This window comes from Acomys minous, assembly GCF_964271855.1.
Source record: "Acomys minous genome assembly, chromosome: 7".
Taxonomy (NCBI): Eukaryota; Metazoa; Chordata; class Mammalia; order Rodentia; family Muridae; genus Acomys; species Acomys minous.
In genome coordinates, this window is record NC_140488.1 from 103,431,133 (window position 1) to 103,448,837 (window position 17,705).

Genomic DNA, 17,705 nt, shown 5'->3' on the forward strand with positions numbered 1-17,705 from the left:
GGGTGGTGGTGGTGGTGGTGGCGGCGGCGGCGGCGGCGGCGGCGGCGGCGGCGGCGGCGGCGCACACCTTTAATCCTAGCACTCGGGAGGCAGAGGCAGGTGGATCACTGCAAGTTCAAGGCCAGCCTGGTCCACAAAGCTAGTCCAGGACAGCCAAGGCTCCACAGAGAAACTCTGTCTCGAAAAACAAAAAACAAACAAACAAAAAAGCCAAAGTGGTAAAGTAGGTGCCACATAACTGTAATCACATGCTCATGAAGCTGACAAGATATTGTAAATTTGAGGTGAGGCTGGGCTACACAGCAAATTCCAAGATCACTTGAATCTCTCTGTAAAAAAAAAAAAAGAGCCAGGCATGGTAGCACATACCATTAATCCCAGCACTTGGGGAGGCAAAGGCAGGCAGATCTCTGAGAGTTCAAGGCGAGCCTGGTCTATGGTTCTACAGAGAGTTCCAGGGCAGCCAAGGCTACACAGAAAAACCTTGTCTTGGAAAAACAAAACAAAACAAAACAACAACAAAAACCCTTTTTCCCTAGCTGGGATGCCTTGTCTGAACTCAGTGTAAGAGGGTATAATTAGTTCTGATGAGACTTAATGTGCCAGGATGAGACGGGAATGTGGGGCAGGGGGTGAGGGGGCTGGGGTAGGGGAAGGGGTAGGAATGTGAGACGGGGAGGGAGAGGGCTTCGATTGGGATGTAAAGGGAATAAATAAATGAATCAGTGAAGAAAAAAAAAGAAGGAAAAGGTGGCACACACTTGTAATTCTACCACTCAGAAGGTGGAGGTGGGAGTATCAATCATTCAGTGCCAACCTCAGCTATACAGTTGTGAACAAGGCCAACCTGGACTATATGAGATCCTATGTCAAAACTATTAAAATGATAATATATGCTAAGCCGGGCGGTGGTGACACACGCCTGTAATCCAAGCACTCAGGAGGCAGAGGCAGGCGGATCACTGTGAGTTTGAGGCCAGCCTGGTCTACAGAGTGAGTCCAGGACAGTCAAGGCTACACAGAGAAACCCTGTCTCAAAAACCAAAAACAAACAAAAAAGATAGTATATGCTATGGCACAGATGAACTCTGAAAACATGGTGAATGAAGGAACCCAGAAACAGAGGACAATAACACATGTATGTGGAATACTCCAAAGAGGCAAATTCATATATAAGGAAAGTTAAATTGGAAAAAAAAAGCCTTGAAAAAATTTGTTGCCCCAGGCTGGGGGAGAGTAGAATAAAAAGTAACTGTTACTGGGGAAAGTGTTTCTTTTTAAAGTGATGATCATATTCCTGGCATAAAGTTATACAAACTTATAAATATACTAAAAACAGTTGTTAAACTTGTATATTTTACAGTATATAAATTCCATCTCATTTTCTACAAAGGCACACTCAACAAAATGAAAATGGTAACACAAAAATCTGTCTAGGAGCTAAATTAGTGCTGGGAATTTATAGCACTAAATTCTCACAATATAAAAGAAAGAATGGGGGTGGGAGTCCGGAGACATGGCTCAGGAATTCCCAGCAACCACATGGTGGCTCACAGCCATTAATAATGAGATCTGATGCCCTCTCTGGCATGCAGGGGTACATGCAGATAGGGTACTCATACACTAACTAACTAACTAACTAACTAAATAAATAAATAAATAAATGAAAGAATGTCTCAAATCAATAATCTAAAATCCCTCTCAAGACTAGAAAAAAACTAGGAAAAAAGTATAACATAAACTCAGAACAAACAGAAGAAAAAATAAAGATAAAAGCAGAAATCGAAATTGAAAACATAGAGAAAAAAACCAAACAAAGCTGATAGCAAGACCTCTAGCAAGACTGACAGAAGTAAAAGAGAAGAAATAGGTAACTAGTATTGGGGATGAAACTGAAGGGGAAGGGGGGAAGAGAGGAAGGGAGCGATAGAATGAATAAATGAATGAAACATCTAAATTGGACTGTTCGTAGGAGACTCTATTAGCTTCCAGATATCAGCTCTCTTTAGATTGAGCCAACAGGGCTATTTTCCCCCCAAAATGTACATACTCAGCTCAGTGGAAGAACAAAATACATAAATTCAGACTCTACATGAGACTAAGAATTCTAGAACTAAAACTCAGGCGTGAATTACTAAGAAAGAATGTTTCCATCCTAGATCATTCATCTTTCTAGAGAACTACATCAGCTTCCCAGTTAGTATCCCTAGAGTCATAGGGCTGAGTCCTATTCTCTATTGGTATACCCAGTTAACATTAATTAACCCAGTGTAAGACAGTCCCATCAGCCTCCTCCTGCCTGCTCTGCCATCTGCAACCTTCACAAGCAACCACACTATCTACTGGCTACCGCATGAATGTTCTTGAGGTCTAGTTCTTAACCTCTAAGCTGACGAGAAAAAGAGATGCCACATGACATCAATAAATTATGGACAGGGTTTGGTGCAGTGCCACTATCTCCCTTCTTTCTGCCTTTCCCATCCTCCCCTCTAGAGCGACTCATGAATAACCTGTAGGAATGAAAAGTGTTTGTCCTTGCTTCACAGAACACTTGTAGCACTTCTCCACCTGGTCACCAAAGAACATCTCATTCTGATTAGAGGAGCTGCTCCAACACTCGAAGAGAGTCAGATTAGCATTTGTTGGGCGGATCAGGTAGAAGATCTTCTCACCCTGAAATAAAAAGATACCATATCAAAGGTTTCAAGAAAAGTCCTTCTGCGGAGAGGGGTGTTCCAAAGGGTCAAATCTCTCTCCCATGTTCCACGCACAACCATATCAGTATGCCAGAGCTGTTTCTAAAACCTACCAAGAAATACTTTTTTATCAACTGCTCAATTCTGCCTCCCCCCACCCCCGAATTTTACGAAAACAATTTGAAAGACTATTTAGATCTCTTTAAGTTAGGAGAAATATATACCAAATACTCTTATTTTAGATTTAATACCAAATGAAAAATGGCCTCTATAGATAAGATCAATACTACTGGCATTAGAATTTAAGGCCATGCCGGGCAGTGGTGGCACAGGCCTTTAATCCCAGCCCTTGGGAGGCAGAGGCAAGCGGACTGCTGTGAATTCAAGGCCAGCCTGGTCTACAAAGCTAGTCCAGGATAGTCAAGACTACACAGAGAAACCCTGTCTCGAAAAACCAAACCAAACCAAACAAACAAACAAAAAAAGAATTTAAGGCCACATTACTGATGAGAAGAAAATTGAATCTGCCTTTAAATGCCAGTTACAGTGTTCCTTCTCACACCTGCAACCAAAGTTAATATGCTTGAAAGTTCAGTAACTGCCCAAGGACTTCTAGAAGATTATATATATATAATAAAATTTGTTTGTTTTGGTTTTTTGAGACAGGGTTTCTCTGTGTAGCCTTGACTGTCCTGAACTCACTTTGTAGACCAGGCTAGCCTAGAACTCGCAGCGACCCGCCTGCCTCTGATTCCCTTCCAAGTGCTAGGATTAAAGGTGTGCACCACCACTGCCCAGCTAGAAGATTATATTTCATTAGATGATTATCTTTTGGAAGAAAATTTTATTTCCTAATTGTGTTTTGCTTGGATAATCATCTGATAGACAATTTGGTGAAAAAGAACCATACCCTAGCATAAGGATAACTCTGGTAGCTTAGCTAATACATCATAAATTTAAATTAAATAAACTAGTTACCAAACTAGCTATGTGTTCTGTACAACTGGAGAAGACTGACAGCCTTAAAGGATTAGCCAATAATGGTATTATATTAATTTCCTTATTTTGATAACTCTCCTGTAATTACTTAAGAAAATACACTTGCTCTTAAGAACTATATAATGAATTATTAGAAATAAGGAGACACTAACTCTGAAACTACTCCCAAAAGTCTCAGAAAAAAAATGCACATATCCACTTTATTTTGATTGTTTAAAGAAAGAAAAGTTGTGAATCTGGATGGAGAACACACAGGAAATCATCTCATTTTTTTTTTTTTTTTGGTTTTTTGAGACAAGGTTTCTCTGTGTAGCCTTGGCTGTCCTGGACTAACTTTGTAGACCAGGCTGGCCTTGAATTTACAGTGATCTGCCTGCCTCTGCCTCCCGAGTGCTGGGATTAAAGGCGTGGGCGACCACCGCCCGGCTCATCTCATTATTCTTACATTTTTCCATAAATATAAAATCATCTCAATATTAAAACATGCATTTGTGAAACAGCATTTCATTTACATGCTCCAATTTTTCAAGATAAACCAGTGGAAACAGCTAAATGAAGATATATGATTATTTTTCACAACCATCATAAGACAAGTTTTCTGTTCCTTCCTTGGCACTTCTGATAACTAAATAGAACAAATAGTGGTGAAAATAATCAAAATTGTTTAATTAGTTTGTTGTTTTCCCAACTGCAAAAACCCTTTATAGCGATCATATATTAATTACAAAACCGTATCAACCACTAAAAAGAAACTCATAGGAATTGCTACTTTGAAAAGAATTCTAATATGTCTATTTTATTTATGGTGGTCGTAAGGTGACTATATAATTGTCAAAATTCATGAACATAAATAAATTCTATGCTACATATATTAAAGGTTGGGGAAGGAAAACTCATGTTACCAAGAATCTCTACAGTAAATATAGAAATTTTCTTTTTCTTTCTTTTTTTTTTTGAAACAGGGTTTCTCTGTGTAGCCTTGGCTGTCCTAGACTTGCTTTGTAGAGCAGGCTGGCCTTGTACTCACAGCAATCTGCCTGCCTCTGCCTCCCGAGTGCTGAGATCAAAGACGTGTGCCACCATGCCTGGATAATATATACATTTTCATACATAGTTGTAGGAATAGAAATTTTTCATTTGAGAAGATATCAGTTGGGAATATCTTACACAATCTTTTGTTATTCAAAGAAAAGTACTTCACCAGTGTAAGAGATAGATAGGAACCAGGGCTTTGTACATGCTAAGTAAGCACTGTATCATTGAGCTATATCCCCAGACTTTAAAAAATAGGTTTAGGGCTGGAGAGATGGCTCAGAGGTTAAGAGCACTGACTGCTCTTCCAGAGGTCCCAAGTTCAGTTCTCAGCAACCACATGGTGGCTCACAACCATCTATAATGTGATCTGGTGCTTTCTTCTGTCCTGCAGGTGTACATGCAAACAGAGCACTGTATACATAATAAATAAATAAATTAAAAAAAATAAGTTTAGTGCTAGGGCTGCAGCCTAGGGCTTTCTCCAGTATGCCTCCCTCCCCGTGTTTTTGTTGTTGTTTTCTTTGTTTTGATTTAGGTTTTTGACACAATGTCCCATTCTTTAGCTCAAGTTGATTTGAAACATACCACGTAGCTCAGACATGGCTACCCTCCTGTCATAACCTTTCAAGTGTGGAAATAATAGGCATAAGGCACCATTCCTATCTTCAAAAAACGTTTTTGCTTTAGCATCAAAATTGTAGAGGCACACCCACCAAATAATAAACCTTGATAGAATTAATTATGTCAAAGTGTTACCCAAATAGAATATGAGAAGCAGGTATGTCTGGCTGCCCCCACATGTCATCTTCGGTCCTACCTTAAGTACATGGTACCAGACTGAGGTCCCACCAAAGTCAATGTGAAAATCTGTGTAGCTGTCTCGCACACTCATGAGGCAGTACTTCTGTACATTGGGCCTCTCAAAGACACTTTCCTCGGGCCACAAGTTCTCCACCCATGAAAGCTTGCGAACAATCTTGGGTGTTTCCACAAGGTTTGAAAGCCTAGTAGAGAAGGTGAAAAGAAATGTGAGCTAACTGAAAACTGAAGGTTTAAGCCTGAATAAAATACCATGTTCAGATGAGGCAATTAAAAAACAAATTCTCGCCAAGTGGTGCTGGCACACACCTTTAATCCCAACACTCAGGAGACAGAGGCAGGTGGATCCCTGTGAGTTTGAGGCCAGCCTGGTCTACAAAGCAAGTCCAGGACAGCCAAGGCTACACAGAGAAACCCTGTCTCAAAAAACCAAAAAAAAAAAAAAAAAAAATTCTCCATGAACCAAAAGGTATATAAAATATTTATTCCTTCATATTCAATTGATCAAATTCAATTGATCAGTAGTCTCATCCTACTCAACTTCCCAAGTCCTAAATCCAAGCTCCAAATTCTTCCCCAGGAGAAAGTGGTCATTTCTACTACCAGACTGTTGGTCCTATCCATCATTTCACTTCTCCAGTCTAGGCATTAAGCACTTAGTTCAGAACAGCAACCATTTTCCTACCCTGATATCTTCTTTACGAAAAGCCCTTACAGAATCCTCCTGGAATTCAGTTCCATAAATCTGACTGCTTTTATCCTATCCCATATAAACCCACAAATCTTATAATATTACACTTTCCTCTTTGTTGTTGTTTTTGTTTTGTTTTGTTTTTCGAGACAGGGTTTCTCTGTGTAGTCTTGGCTGTACTAGACTCCCTTTGTAGACCAGGCTGGCCTCAAACTCACAGCGATCCACCTGCCTCTGCCTCCCAAGTGCTGGGACTAAAGGCGTGCGCCACCACACCCTGCTCCTCTTTGTTTTGACTTTCCAAAAATTCAATGAAATCTCTGCAGCTCATCTCCACCAACAATTTAAACAACAACAACAACAACAACAAAAAAGCATTCGTGCGCGTATAGTACCTACCCATTATGCATCCTAGTCCCCCACTTTTTTGTTGTTCCAGTTTTCTTTTCTCCCTTTTCTGCATGTCTGCTAGCTATCTCACAGGTTTTCTGGATTAAGTGATATATAAAGAAACTATAGTTTCTAAATACCTTTAGGATCTTTACTTTTATTTTTTACTTTTTTTGTTTTTTTTTTTGAGACAGGGTTTCTCTGTGTAGCCCAGGCTGGCCTTGAACTCACAGCAATCCACCTGTCTCTGCCTCCCGAGTGCTGGGATTAAAGTTGTGAATCACCACCCCCAGCCAGCCAGGATTTTACAGATTATAACCTCTCCCTTTTAAATGTAGCCAACTTATCCTTAGAAAAACTACTTATGATTAAGTTTAGAATCTCTTTGCAGAGACTAAGGACTTATTCTTCACTTAGGAAATAAATATACAAATACTAGGACATGGTCAAAGAAAGATGCTCTAGGACAAAGGAGACAAACTAAGCAAAACAGATACTATACAATCTAGCTACCATTAGAAACTGGAAAAGAAACTGTTGAACCACTACCCTACAACGCATAAGCCACCTCCCCACTCCAAAGAAGAAACAAAAGCACTAAAGAAAGAAGGAAGCAAAGTAAAATATAAATTCAAGTATATCTGCATGTTTTAGACACACTGTCAGGCTTTTTTGCTACCTTTCCCCTCCTACCTGGTATCAGAGAATTCCAAACTAATGACGTTGAGGACTTTCTCCCTCTTCCCACTGTAATAATATTTCACAAAATCACCGAGTTTCATCTTGCAGTCAGCCTGGCGGGCCACATCGATCACATCAATCTCTTTGTCAGAACCTGAAGTGAAGAAATGAGTTCTGTACCAAGTTCTGTATCTTGTTCTCCTACCAGCATCTAGTATGGCCTCATACTCAGGAATGCTGTCTTGAGAGACTGTATGTTCAGGGCAGAGAGCAGGAATTTATCACACCAGCTCCAGATCTGGATGGGGGCCTGTTAGGGCTGTGGAGGAGCTACCTGAAAGAAACTCTCACATCGTCTCTACTGCCATAGATCTGCTTCTTCTTCTCTTCCACTCTCCCCCCCCCCCCCAAACTTATGCTCTAGCGATATAAAAACAGGTGTTAGAGACCATGGTCCCTGAAATTTGCCAGGTTAAAGGGGCTCAACCTAATTTTGTGTGGTCTATTAAGAAAGAAGAGAAAGAGCCGGGCATGATGGCGCACGCCTTTAATCCCAGCACTCGGGAGGCAGAGGCAGGTGGATTGCTGTGAGTTCAAGGCCAGCCTGGTCTACAGAGTGAGTCCAGGGCAGCCAAGGCTACACAGAGAAACACTGTCTCAAAAAATCAAAAGAAAAGAAAGAAGAGAAAGAATAACATAAATATTGTCATTAAACACACACAAAAATAAAAAGGAAAAAAAAGACTAGTATTTTGTCTCTTGCCTTGCCAAAGAATGGCTCTGGGCAAGGCACTTCACATCATAGCCCCAAGATGGCTAGAAAGCAAATATAAAAATGTAGATTAGAAAAGTGACTCTGCTCTTTTGTCTGTTTTTTTTTTTTTTTAAAGACAGGGTCTGACTATGTTAGCCTTAGCTATCCTGGAATTCACTATGTAGACCAAGCTGGCCTGAAGCTAACAGAGATCTGACTGCCTCTGCTTTCTGGGTGCTAGGATTAAAGGTAGTATATGCCACTATGCCAAGCGTGACTCCAGTCTTGATAGGAAGAGTTAATGTTACAGTTAAGAGAGTCTTTGTGTCTTACCAACATAGTGTTCTACATCCCTCACAGTGAATGATGGAGAGGGCAGCGTCATCCCCAATCCATCCTTCTTCAAGACGAGGATGGGCACACTGAAGCTGTTCTCTTCCAGGAATTCCACCGTCAGCTGACTTCCAGTGGGCTTCAGAATCACTTCATCTGAGCTGTGTGGGCCACAGGAGAGAAAACCTGACCTTGAGATTTTGCTCACTAAAGGCCTTAATGGCCTCTCACTCAAGGGCGTGTAGTTTTCCTGAGGGAGTCTTATATGGGTTGACAATTAATGGCATGAACCTCATATATCAGGGGGGAAATGACCTCTCCAAAGCAGGAGACAAGGTCACTGACGGAGGTGGGGAATACATGGTGAACAGGCTGCTCTTCTCTGAATAACAAAGGAAATTAGTCAATAGCTTACCTAAGAAAAGATATAACTAACAATTTTGACTCATTTGTTCTAACCCAAAATAGCAACATCCAATTTAAAATGTTAGTGAAGAGAGAGCAAAGACTGAGTTTTTAAAAAAGCAGTATTTACAACCACTTTCTCAATACATGCACTTATGAGAATGCTTTTTAAAAAATTTCATACAATATTTTGATCATATGCTTTCCCTTTCCTAGTTATGAAGGAGAAAAGAAAGTAGCTACATGGAGGTATAAATGAGTGCCAGAGTTGTAGTGGATGTCAACATGTTTTTGTTTTGATCCCAAGTATGGGATGGGGAACAGACTTGTGAGAGAGCAGGTGATGTTTATCCACTTAGAAGTCAAAACACTTTATGGGGGAGGGGCTTGGTTTTTGCCAGCTGAAAAACATCCTTGTACAGACTCTGAGAGGAGTTATATATATATATATGAGCCCACAACAGGAGGCTGGGGCTGTTTAGGTTCTTGGTATTGTTTGGCTGTTCATCTCTTTACTCTGAGACACTCCTAGAGAGAACCACTCCAGTGAAAGCTTCAGGGCTCCAGGTTCCAGCTGCTGTTCCAGATTACAGCAGCAACTTTGGTGGAATTGCTGGTCTGCTGAAATCCTGCTGTCTATACCAGGGGAATCATTCCCAGGAACTGAATTCAACAATGTCTACTTCCCCTGTTCCCATTAACCTATTTTCTCTCCTATCTAGGGTAGGTGGGTTGGAAGGGAGGTATAAACATTAAAGAACCCCAAATAAAGGAGATTTGGAAAAGTTAGCCTACACAGAGTATTTGCTTAGCTTGCAATGAGTCCATGGTTTCAACCTCGAGAACCAAAAAAAGAAAATAGGCCATGAAGAAAAGAAAAATGAGTTGTATTGAACAAAGATATTAAGCTAACAGTTTCACTCTTTATAGCCCCAAAATTAAACTACAAAAGTAATGCCACAATGGTACAAGAAAAAGAAAACATGAGGGGCTGGAGAGATGGCTCAATCGTTAAGAGCACCACCTGCTCTTCCAGATGTCCTGAGTTCAATTCTCAGCAACCTCATTGGTGGTTCACAACCATCTGTAATGAGATCAGGTGCCCTCTTCTGGCCTATAGGTGCACATGCAGGCAGAACACTACATAATAATAAAGAAATAAATATTTTTTAAAAAGAAAAAGAAAACATGGAAGAGACAAGAGATAATAAATTGATCTGCATTAAAAAATAAAATTAAGTTGGTGTGGTGGTGCAAACCTGTAATCCCAGCACTCAGGAGGCAGAGGCAGACAGATATCTGTGAGTTCGAGGCCAGCCTGGTCTACAAAACGTGTCCAGGATGGTCAAGAATACACAGAGAAGAGCCATGTCTCGGAAAAAAAACAAAACAAAACAAAAAAACAACCAAAAAAACTAAAATTGTCTGCAAGGAAAGCTGTTAAAAATCAGGTAGTTTTGGGCTGGGCATGGTGGCTCATGCCTTCAATCCCAGCACTCAGGAGGCAAAGACAGGTGGATCTCTGTAAGTTTGAGGCCAGCCTGGTCTACAAAGCGAGTCCAGAATAGCCAAGGCTACACAGAGAGACCCTGTCTCAAAAAACCAAACCAAATCAAACCAAACCAAACCAAAAACCAGCTAGTTTTCTCCAATGGAGTCTTGCTGTAACCACACTTTTTTTCCTTGTGTTTTCAAGACAGGATTTCTCCAAGTAGCCCTAGCTGCCCTGGAACTCTGTACACCAGTCTGGCCTTGAACTCACAGAAATCACCTGTCTCTGCCTCTGCTGGTATTAAAAGCATAGGCCACCACCAGCTTATTAACCAGCTAAAGGGTAGGAGGCTCCATGCCCAATAGTAGATGGCCAACACAAATAAACTGAGATGTATTTTTGTAGACTTCTGTTTCATATTGTTTTGAATGTTTTTGTGAGGTGTGTGTGTATTACAGAAAGAGAGAGAAAGAGAGAGAGAGAGCGAGAGAGCGAGAGAGAGAGAGAGAGAGAGAGAGAGAGAGAGAGAGAGAGAGCGAGAGCGAGCAGAGTTTAATAGGTGGAGAGGATTTAGGAGAAGTTGGGAGAGAGAAACATGATCAGAAGGTGTTGCATGAAAATTTTTTCTCAATAAAAATATGAAAAATGCTATAGAAAAGAGAAAACTATCAATAAAGATGACTCATAAATATACAAAAATCAATCTCTTTCATAATTAAGGTAATAAAAGTTAAAATAAAAAGATTTCACTAAATTTTTATTAGAACAAAAAGTTTAATAAGGCCAGGCATGGTGGCACACGCCTTTAATGCCAGCACTCGAAAAGGCAGGAAGATTACTGTGAGTTTAAGGCCATCCTGATCTACAAAGAGTCCAGGACAGCCAGAGTTCTGTGTGTAACAGAGAAACCGTGTCTCAAAACACAGAAACAAAAAGCTTAATACTAAAAAAATTATTGGCCAGGATATAGAAAAATCAGAGCCTTGACAAAATGTCTGTATGTGAAATTATACAACCTTTATGCAAATAATTTACAACATTTACAGATTCTTAAGGCATATCCTTTTTGACCTAACAATTTCACTTTTACACAGTTAAATCTACACCTATACTTGTCACATGCAAAACCTTAAGTACAGAGATATTCACTGAGGCTGCAAATTTAGCCCAGTGTTAGAGTTCTTGCCTAGCATGCATGAGGCCTAGGTTCAATGCTCATCACTGAAAAAAGATATTGGCTGCAGAAGTTTTCTTTTTTTTTTTTTTAAGTTTTCTTAATAATAGCAAAATGCTGAAATCAATTTAAATGCCCATCAATGGAGGACTAGCTAAATAAAATGTATATCCATCCAACAAAATAGTAAATTACCATAAAGGGGAGTAAAGAACCACCTGTATATGCTATTGTAGATTGATTTAGAAGACATACAAATTAGGTTTCAATGAAAAATTAATGCACAAAATATAGGGCTTCCATTTGTGTCAAAAAATGAAACAGGACACACAAACACATGTATGTGGATACAAAGACTATTTTTGAAAACATGTAAAAGAAATTAGCTGACACAGATAGAAGAAGGGATCTAAGGAGTCTGAGGCAGAAAGGAGACTGACAGCCTTTTTAAAAAATCAATACATTGGAAAAACAATCTAAATAATACTTGAAGTACAGGAAACCTGAAAACAGTTCAATGAATGTAAAATAAAATATTTATTTATTCTTTAATTTCCAATTATTAATTTTGTTCAATTCTTTTTTAAAAATATGTTTTATTAATTTATTCATATTATATCTCAATTGTTATCCCATCACTTGTATCCTCCCATTCCTCCCTCCCTCCCATTTTCCCCTTACTCCCCTCCCCTATGACTGTGACTGAGGGGGACCTCCTCCCCTGTATATGCTCATAGGGCATCAAGTCTCTTCTTGGTAGCCTGCTGTCCTTCCTCTGAGTGCCACCAAAAATAAATAAATAAAGTACTGTATGAATTGAACAAAATTAGCTGGTGCCTGCTCAAACTATGGCGCCAGCTAATTTTGTTCAATTCATACAGTTCGTTCGTTCTTTCTTTCTTTCTATTTCGAGATAGGGTTTCTCGGTACAGTCTTGGCTGTCCTAGAATCACTTTATAGAACAGGCTGGCTTTAAACTCACAGACATCTGCCTGCCTCTGCCTCCCAAGTGTAATTTATTTTTCATAAATCCAGGTTAAATGGAAAGAAAAAAGCATCCTTTTTGATTCAAAGAGAAAAACAGGATAGCTCAATTTGTTTTTAGTTTTTTTTTTTTTTAAGATTTATTTACTACATATACAGTGCTCTGCCTGTATGTGCACGTGCAGGCCAGAGAGGGCATCAGATCACATTATAGATGGCTGTGAGCCACCATGTGGTTGCTGGAAATTGAACTCAGGACCTCTGGAAGAACAGATAGTGCTCTTAACCTCTGAGCTATCTCTCCAGCCCAATATTTTAGTTTTAAAGTTTCCTCTCAGTTGGGTGTGGGGGCGTACATCTTTAATCCCAGCACTCAGGAGGCAGAGGCAGGTGGATTGCTGTGAGTTCGAGGCCAGCCTGGTCTACAAAGTGAGTCCAGGACAGTCAAAGCTACACAGAGAGACCTTGTCTCCAAAAACCAAAAAAAGTTTCCTTTCTTCTATAAGATAATTAAATTTGCTGATCATAAAAATTTCTTCCAGACATTAAATGGGAAACTGTTATAAATATGGATGAGGAAAGGGGAGGAAATAAGAAAGGGTCATAGAATAGGTGGCTATGATCAAAGTACAGTTTATAACATACATGGATGTGTCATAATGAAACCCATTATTATGTAATAATTAATATACACAAAGAGAAACAAAAAGAATCCTTCCAATTCTAGCATTCCTCAGATGCTTATAAGTTGACTAAAACAAATGTTGCTTCCCAACTACTGCAGAGTTTTGCAAATAGGTCAAAATGTACTCTAAACATCAAGTGAAACTCTGGCCACTGTTACTTAGAAACTGACCAAAACAGAAGTTCTTACTCCAGAGGAGCGTTTGCAGGACCCAGAAGATATGCAGACATGAGGGAGGTACCTAATGGCACAGCCAGTGGAAAAACTGAAAGGAAATGTGTCTAGCTTCCCATAGCCTCAATGCTTAGCATTTCTCTGGACAAAGGGTCCTTACCTGTCAAAAGTCCTACCCCGTAATTCACGAATAAACATAGAGCTCCCAGTCTTCACTGGTTTCCCCTTGTGAGTATCATGTCCTTTGGAAGATCCACGGCGTTTTTTCACTATACCAGAAAAGGACAAGAGGCCATGTATTAGAATGGCCAGGAGTTAAGATTCCAAGAACAAAGGTTTCAATACTCAATAGGTTCTTCTATAGGTTTTTCTAATCTAAAACCCCAGGGAGCATCTAGAGTTAAAGAGACTCTCTTACACTCAGGGAAGTTCCTGGTCAAGAAGAGTGTGCTTCCTCTAGGCAGTTGCTAAAATGGGAGAAAGATAACGCCATGCACTTCTGCCCTCGCAGTGCAATAGCTACAGGCTTTTACTGTTTCCTAAGGAAGTCACATCTGAGGGACGTAGGCGAAGGCAATTGCTCTCCAAAGCTAACTTTGTTTTGTTTTTCCCCTTGATAACTTCCTGCTGATAACCATAAAATCTACTTACTAATGGAGGGTCCATGTAAGACCTCACAGTTGGGGCAGTGGTATAGATCGATATCGGCAGCCTTCTCCTCCTCAACGCCAACACAACTAAAAAAGAAAAAAACAATTGCCAAAGTTTATAAGACTTTTTTTCTAGTTCTAGATCTATAAAGTGCTGTATAGTACACGTGGCCATTTATAATTATATCAATTAAAATTAAGTAAATTTGAGGGCTGGATAGATGGCTTAGCAGTTAAGAGCACTAGCTACTCTTTCAGAGAACCTGGGTTTGAGTCCAAGCACCCAGAGGTGACCCATAATCCTCTCTATCCCTAGTTCGAGAGGATCTGGTTCCCTCTCCTGGCCTCCACCAACACCAGCACATAGTGCACAGACAGACAGACATGTGGGCAAAACACTCATATACATAAAATTAATTTTTAAAAATTAAGTTAAATAAAATTTAAATGTAGTTCCTCTATCACACTAGCTATATTTCACTAGCCACATGTAGTTAGTGGCTATCATAATATTATACAGATTACAAAACATTTTCATCAATGAAAAATTCTTCTGGTTTAAAAAGACTATGACAAAACTTCATTAGGATTCAGAACAGTCAAAATTGAGACTATAGCATCAGTATGTGAATAAGCAGAAATACATTAACTAAACAAGCAATTTTAAATGTTCCAAATAGTCACATCTCAAAGTTAAAAAGAGGGGCAGAGCATAAGTGGCACATGCCTTTAATCCCAGCACTTGCGAGGTAAAGACAAGCAGAACTCTGAGTTTGAGGCCAGCCTGGTCTACAGAGTGAGTCCCAGGATAACCAGAGCTATCCTGTCTCAACAAAACAACAAAACAAAACCAAAAAGCCAAAAAACAAAAAGAAAAAAGGTAAAAAAGAGCCAAATGTTCTAGTCCATACTTCTAATCCCAGCATTCTAGAAAATGGGTGCAGGAGGATTGCTATGTATTTCAAGCTATCCTCAAGTATAGACCACCCTGCAACTATATAGGAAAAACATATCTCAAAGCACACAAAAAAATTTTAAAAAACAGGTTGTATTTTAATGATATTCTATTTTGTCTAACATACCCAAAATACTATTTCAACATAGTTAGAACTTTACTGACATTTTATTAAATAAAATTACTAGAAATACTTTACAGCCAATAATAGTTATAAGTGAAGAATCATTTTTGGATCCTCACTTAGATTTAATTTTGTGTGCATGTATTCAAAGCAGTAATGTTAATGCCTTCCTTCACCAAGAAAGGTGACAAGAATCCTTCAAATAATTTCTGGTTATGGTTAAATGCTTTTTCTTTCTGGTTATTCAAGACAGGGTTTCTCTGTGTAGCCTTGGCTGTCCTAGTCTCACTTTTAAAATTAGGTCAGCCTCAAGCCCAGGGATCTGCCTGTCTCTGCTTCCCAAATGCTGGAACTAAAGTAATTTATTTTTATTTTATGTAAATTGGTGTTGCGCCTGCATATATGTCTGTGTGAAGGTGTCAGATCCCCTGGAACTGAAGTTAAGACAGTTGTGAGTTACCACGTGGGTGCTTGGACTTGAACCCAGGTCCTCTGGAAGAATAGTCAGTGTTCTTAACCACTGAGCTATCACTCAAGCTAGTTAAATGCTTTAAAAATATTTCATCGGGGGTTGGGGATTTAGCTCAGTGGTAGAGCACTTTCCCAGCAAACACAAGGCCCTGGGTTCGGTCCTCAGCTCTGGGGAAAAAATTTTTTTTCATCAGGCGAAAGCAGCAAAAAGTCCTTGAAATAGCCCAAGAAGCAGGCCAAAGAGATGGGCGAGGAAGATAGGGCTTTCAAGCAGAAATAGAAAGAGGAACACAGGTGGCCACAGGTGGAAATGAAGAATCTGGCAATGAGTAAGCTGTTCCTTATATCTGAGGTGATGGTGACCCTCTTCCATTCCTATTTAAACATCTGGATTCCCTGCCATAACAGCTTTGCCATCTACAGCTAGAATGAAGTTTTATCCTGAAACCTTTTAAACATCTGGATTCCCTGCTGTGACATCTTTGCCACTCCATTACTAGAATAAAGTGTTATCCTGGAGCCTATGGTACACTGTAATAAAACTTTTGTAATAAAAGGAATCTTTCATCAGCCAGGCTTGGTGGGACACGCCTTTAATCCCAGCACTTCAGAGGCAGAGGCAAATGGATCTGAGTTTGAGGCCAGCCTGGTCTACAAAGAGGGTCCATAACAGCCAGGGCTCTGTGTAACAGAGAAAGAAAGCCTGTCTCAAAAAAAAAAAATCTTTCATCAACCATATACAACAAGGTACATAAAAATATGGTAGAGCTCAAATTGTTTCATCCAAGATCATGATGATAAATTTCCAGAAATCAAGTTCCTCCCTTACCTTCATCTTTCCAATAACTCTATGTCTAGAAACCTGTTGCACATCAAGAAATCAGGACATAGCCGGGCATGGTGGTGCAGGCCTTTAATCCCAGCACTCGGGAGGAAGAGGCAGGTGGATCACTGTGAGTTCCAGGCCAGCCTGGTCTACAAAGCAAGTTTAGGACAGCCAAGGCTACACAGAGAAACCTTGTCTCAAAAACCAAGAAAAAAAACTGGGCGGTGGTGGCACACGCCTTTAATCCCAGCACTTGGAAGGCAGAGGCAGGCAGATCGCTATGGGTTCGAGGCCAGCTTGGTCTACAAAGTGAGTTCAGGACACCCAAGTCTACACAGAGAAACCCTGTCTTGAAAAACAAAAACAAAATAAAACAAAAAACAAGAAAGAAAAAAGAAAAAGAAAGAAATCAGGACATCAGCATCAACTTTGCAGAGTTTAGAGGATTCAAAGCAGTTAATGTACATCAAGTTCATACCACAATGAACACAGAAACTGGCACAGAGTAAACAATAAATAAATAATACTTAATATTACTTTTTGCCAAATTCAAAGGTCACCCTTTACTTGCCTAAAGCCTTTTGTTTTTGTTCTTTGTTTTTTGAGATAGGGTCTGACTACAAAGCACAATCTAGATTCAAACTTACCTTGGTTTCCTGGATGGCAAAATTACTGGCCTATATCACCACACCTAGTCTAAACCTATAAATCTATTGTTTAGACCTTGAGGCACTAACTCAATTCCATAAAATACAAGTTTTATGTCCCACACCCCTGTTACATTTCCCAAAAAGAGAACTTTGTTGTCGTCATTCCTGAACTTTATCACATATAGGTATATGCCTTTTCTACCAAAAATAGCCACTGCCTCTCTACTCTCTCAACTTTTTATTCTATCCCATGATAAACTGTTCTAGCTTCCCCTTCAATAAACACTTGCCAGCCAGGCAGTGGTGGAGAATGCCATTAATCCCAGCACTTGTGAGGTAAAGGTAGGCAGATCTCTGAGTTTGAGGCCAACCTGGACAACAAAGTGAGTCCAGGACAGCCAAGGCTACAACAGAGAAACCCTGTCTCGAAAAACTAAAAACCAAAACCAAACAACCAACCCCCAAAGAAACACTTGCCAGGGTTGGGGATTTAGCTCAGTGGTAGAGTGCTTGCCTAGCAAGTGCAAGACCCTGGGATCGGTCCTCAGCTCTGGAAAAAAAAAAAAAGACAAAATATAAAGTTCATACTTTAAGCCAGGACTGGTGGCGCATGCCTGTAATCCCAACACTCGGGAGGCAGAGGCAGATGGATCTCTGTGAGTTCGAGGCTAGCCTGGTCTACAAAGCGAGTCCAAGACAGCCAAGGCTACACAGAGA

General features: G+C 40.0%; 1 protein-coding gene across 4 annotated transcripts in view; it reads right to left on the minus strand.

Moving 5' to 3' along the window:
• The window catches only part of PHF8 (PHD finger protein 8), an 89,102-nt gene that overhangs the window by 50,821 nt on the left and 20,576 nt on the right, over positions 1-17,705 (minus strand). For all 4 annotated transcript variants that reach the window (XM_084789296.1, XM_084789293.1, XM_084789294.1 and 1 more), the window contains exons 3-8: positions 13,964-14,049; positions 13,473-13,581; positions 8,399-8,559; positions 7,324-7,465; positions 5,548-5,734; positions 2,511-2,673 (exon numbers count right to left, since the gene is read on the minus strand). In XM_084789296.1, coding sequence (XP_084645422.1) covers positions 2,511-2,673; positions 5,548-5,734; positions 7,324-7,465; positions 8,399-8,559; positions 13,473-13,581; positions 13,964-14,049 — 848 coding nt within the window. The remainder of the gene's footprint in view (positions 1-2,510; positions 2,674-5,547; positions 5,735-7,323; positions 7,466-8,398; positions 8,560-13,472; positions 13,582-13,963; positions 14,050-17,705) is intronic.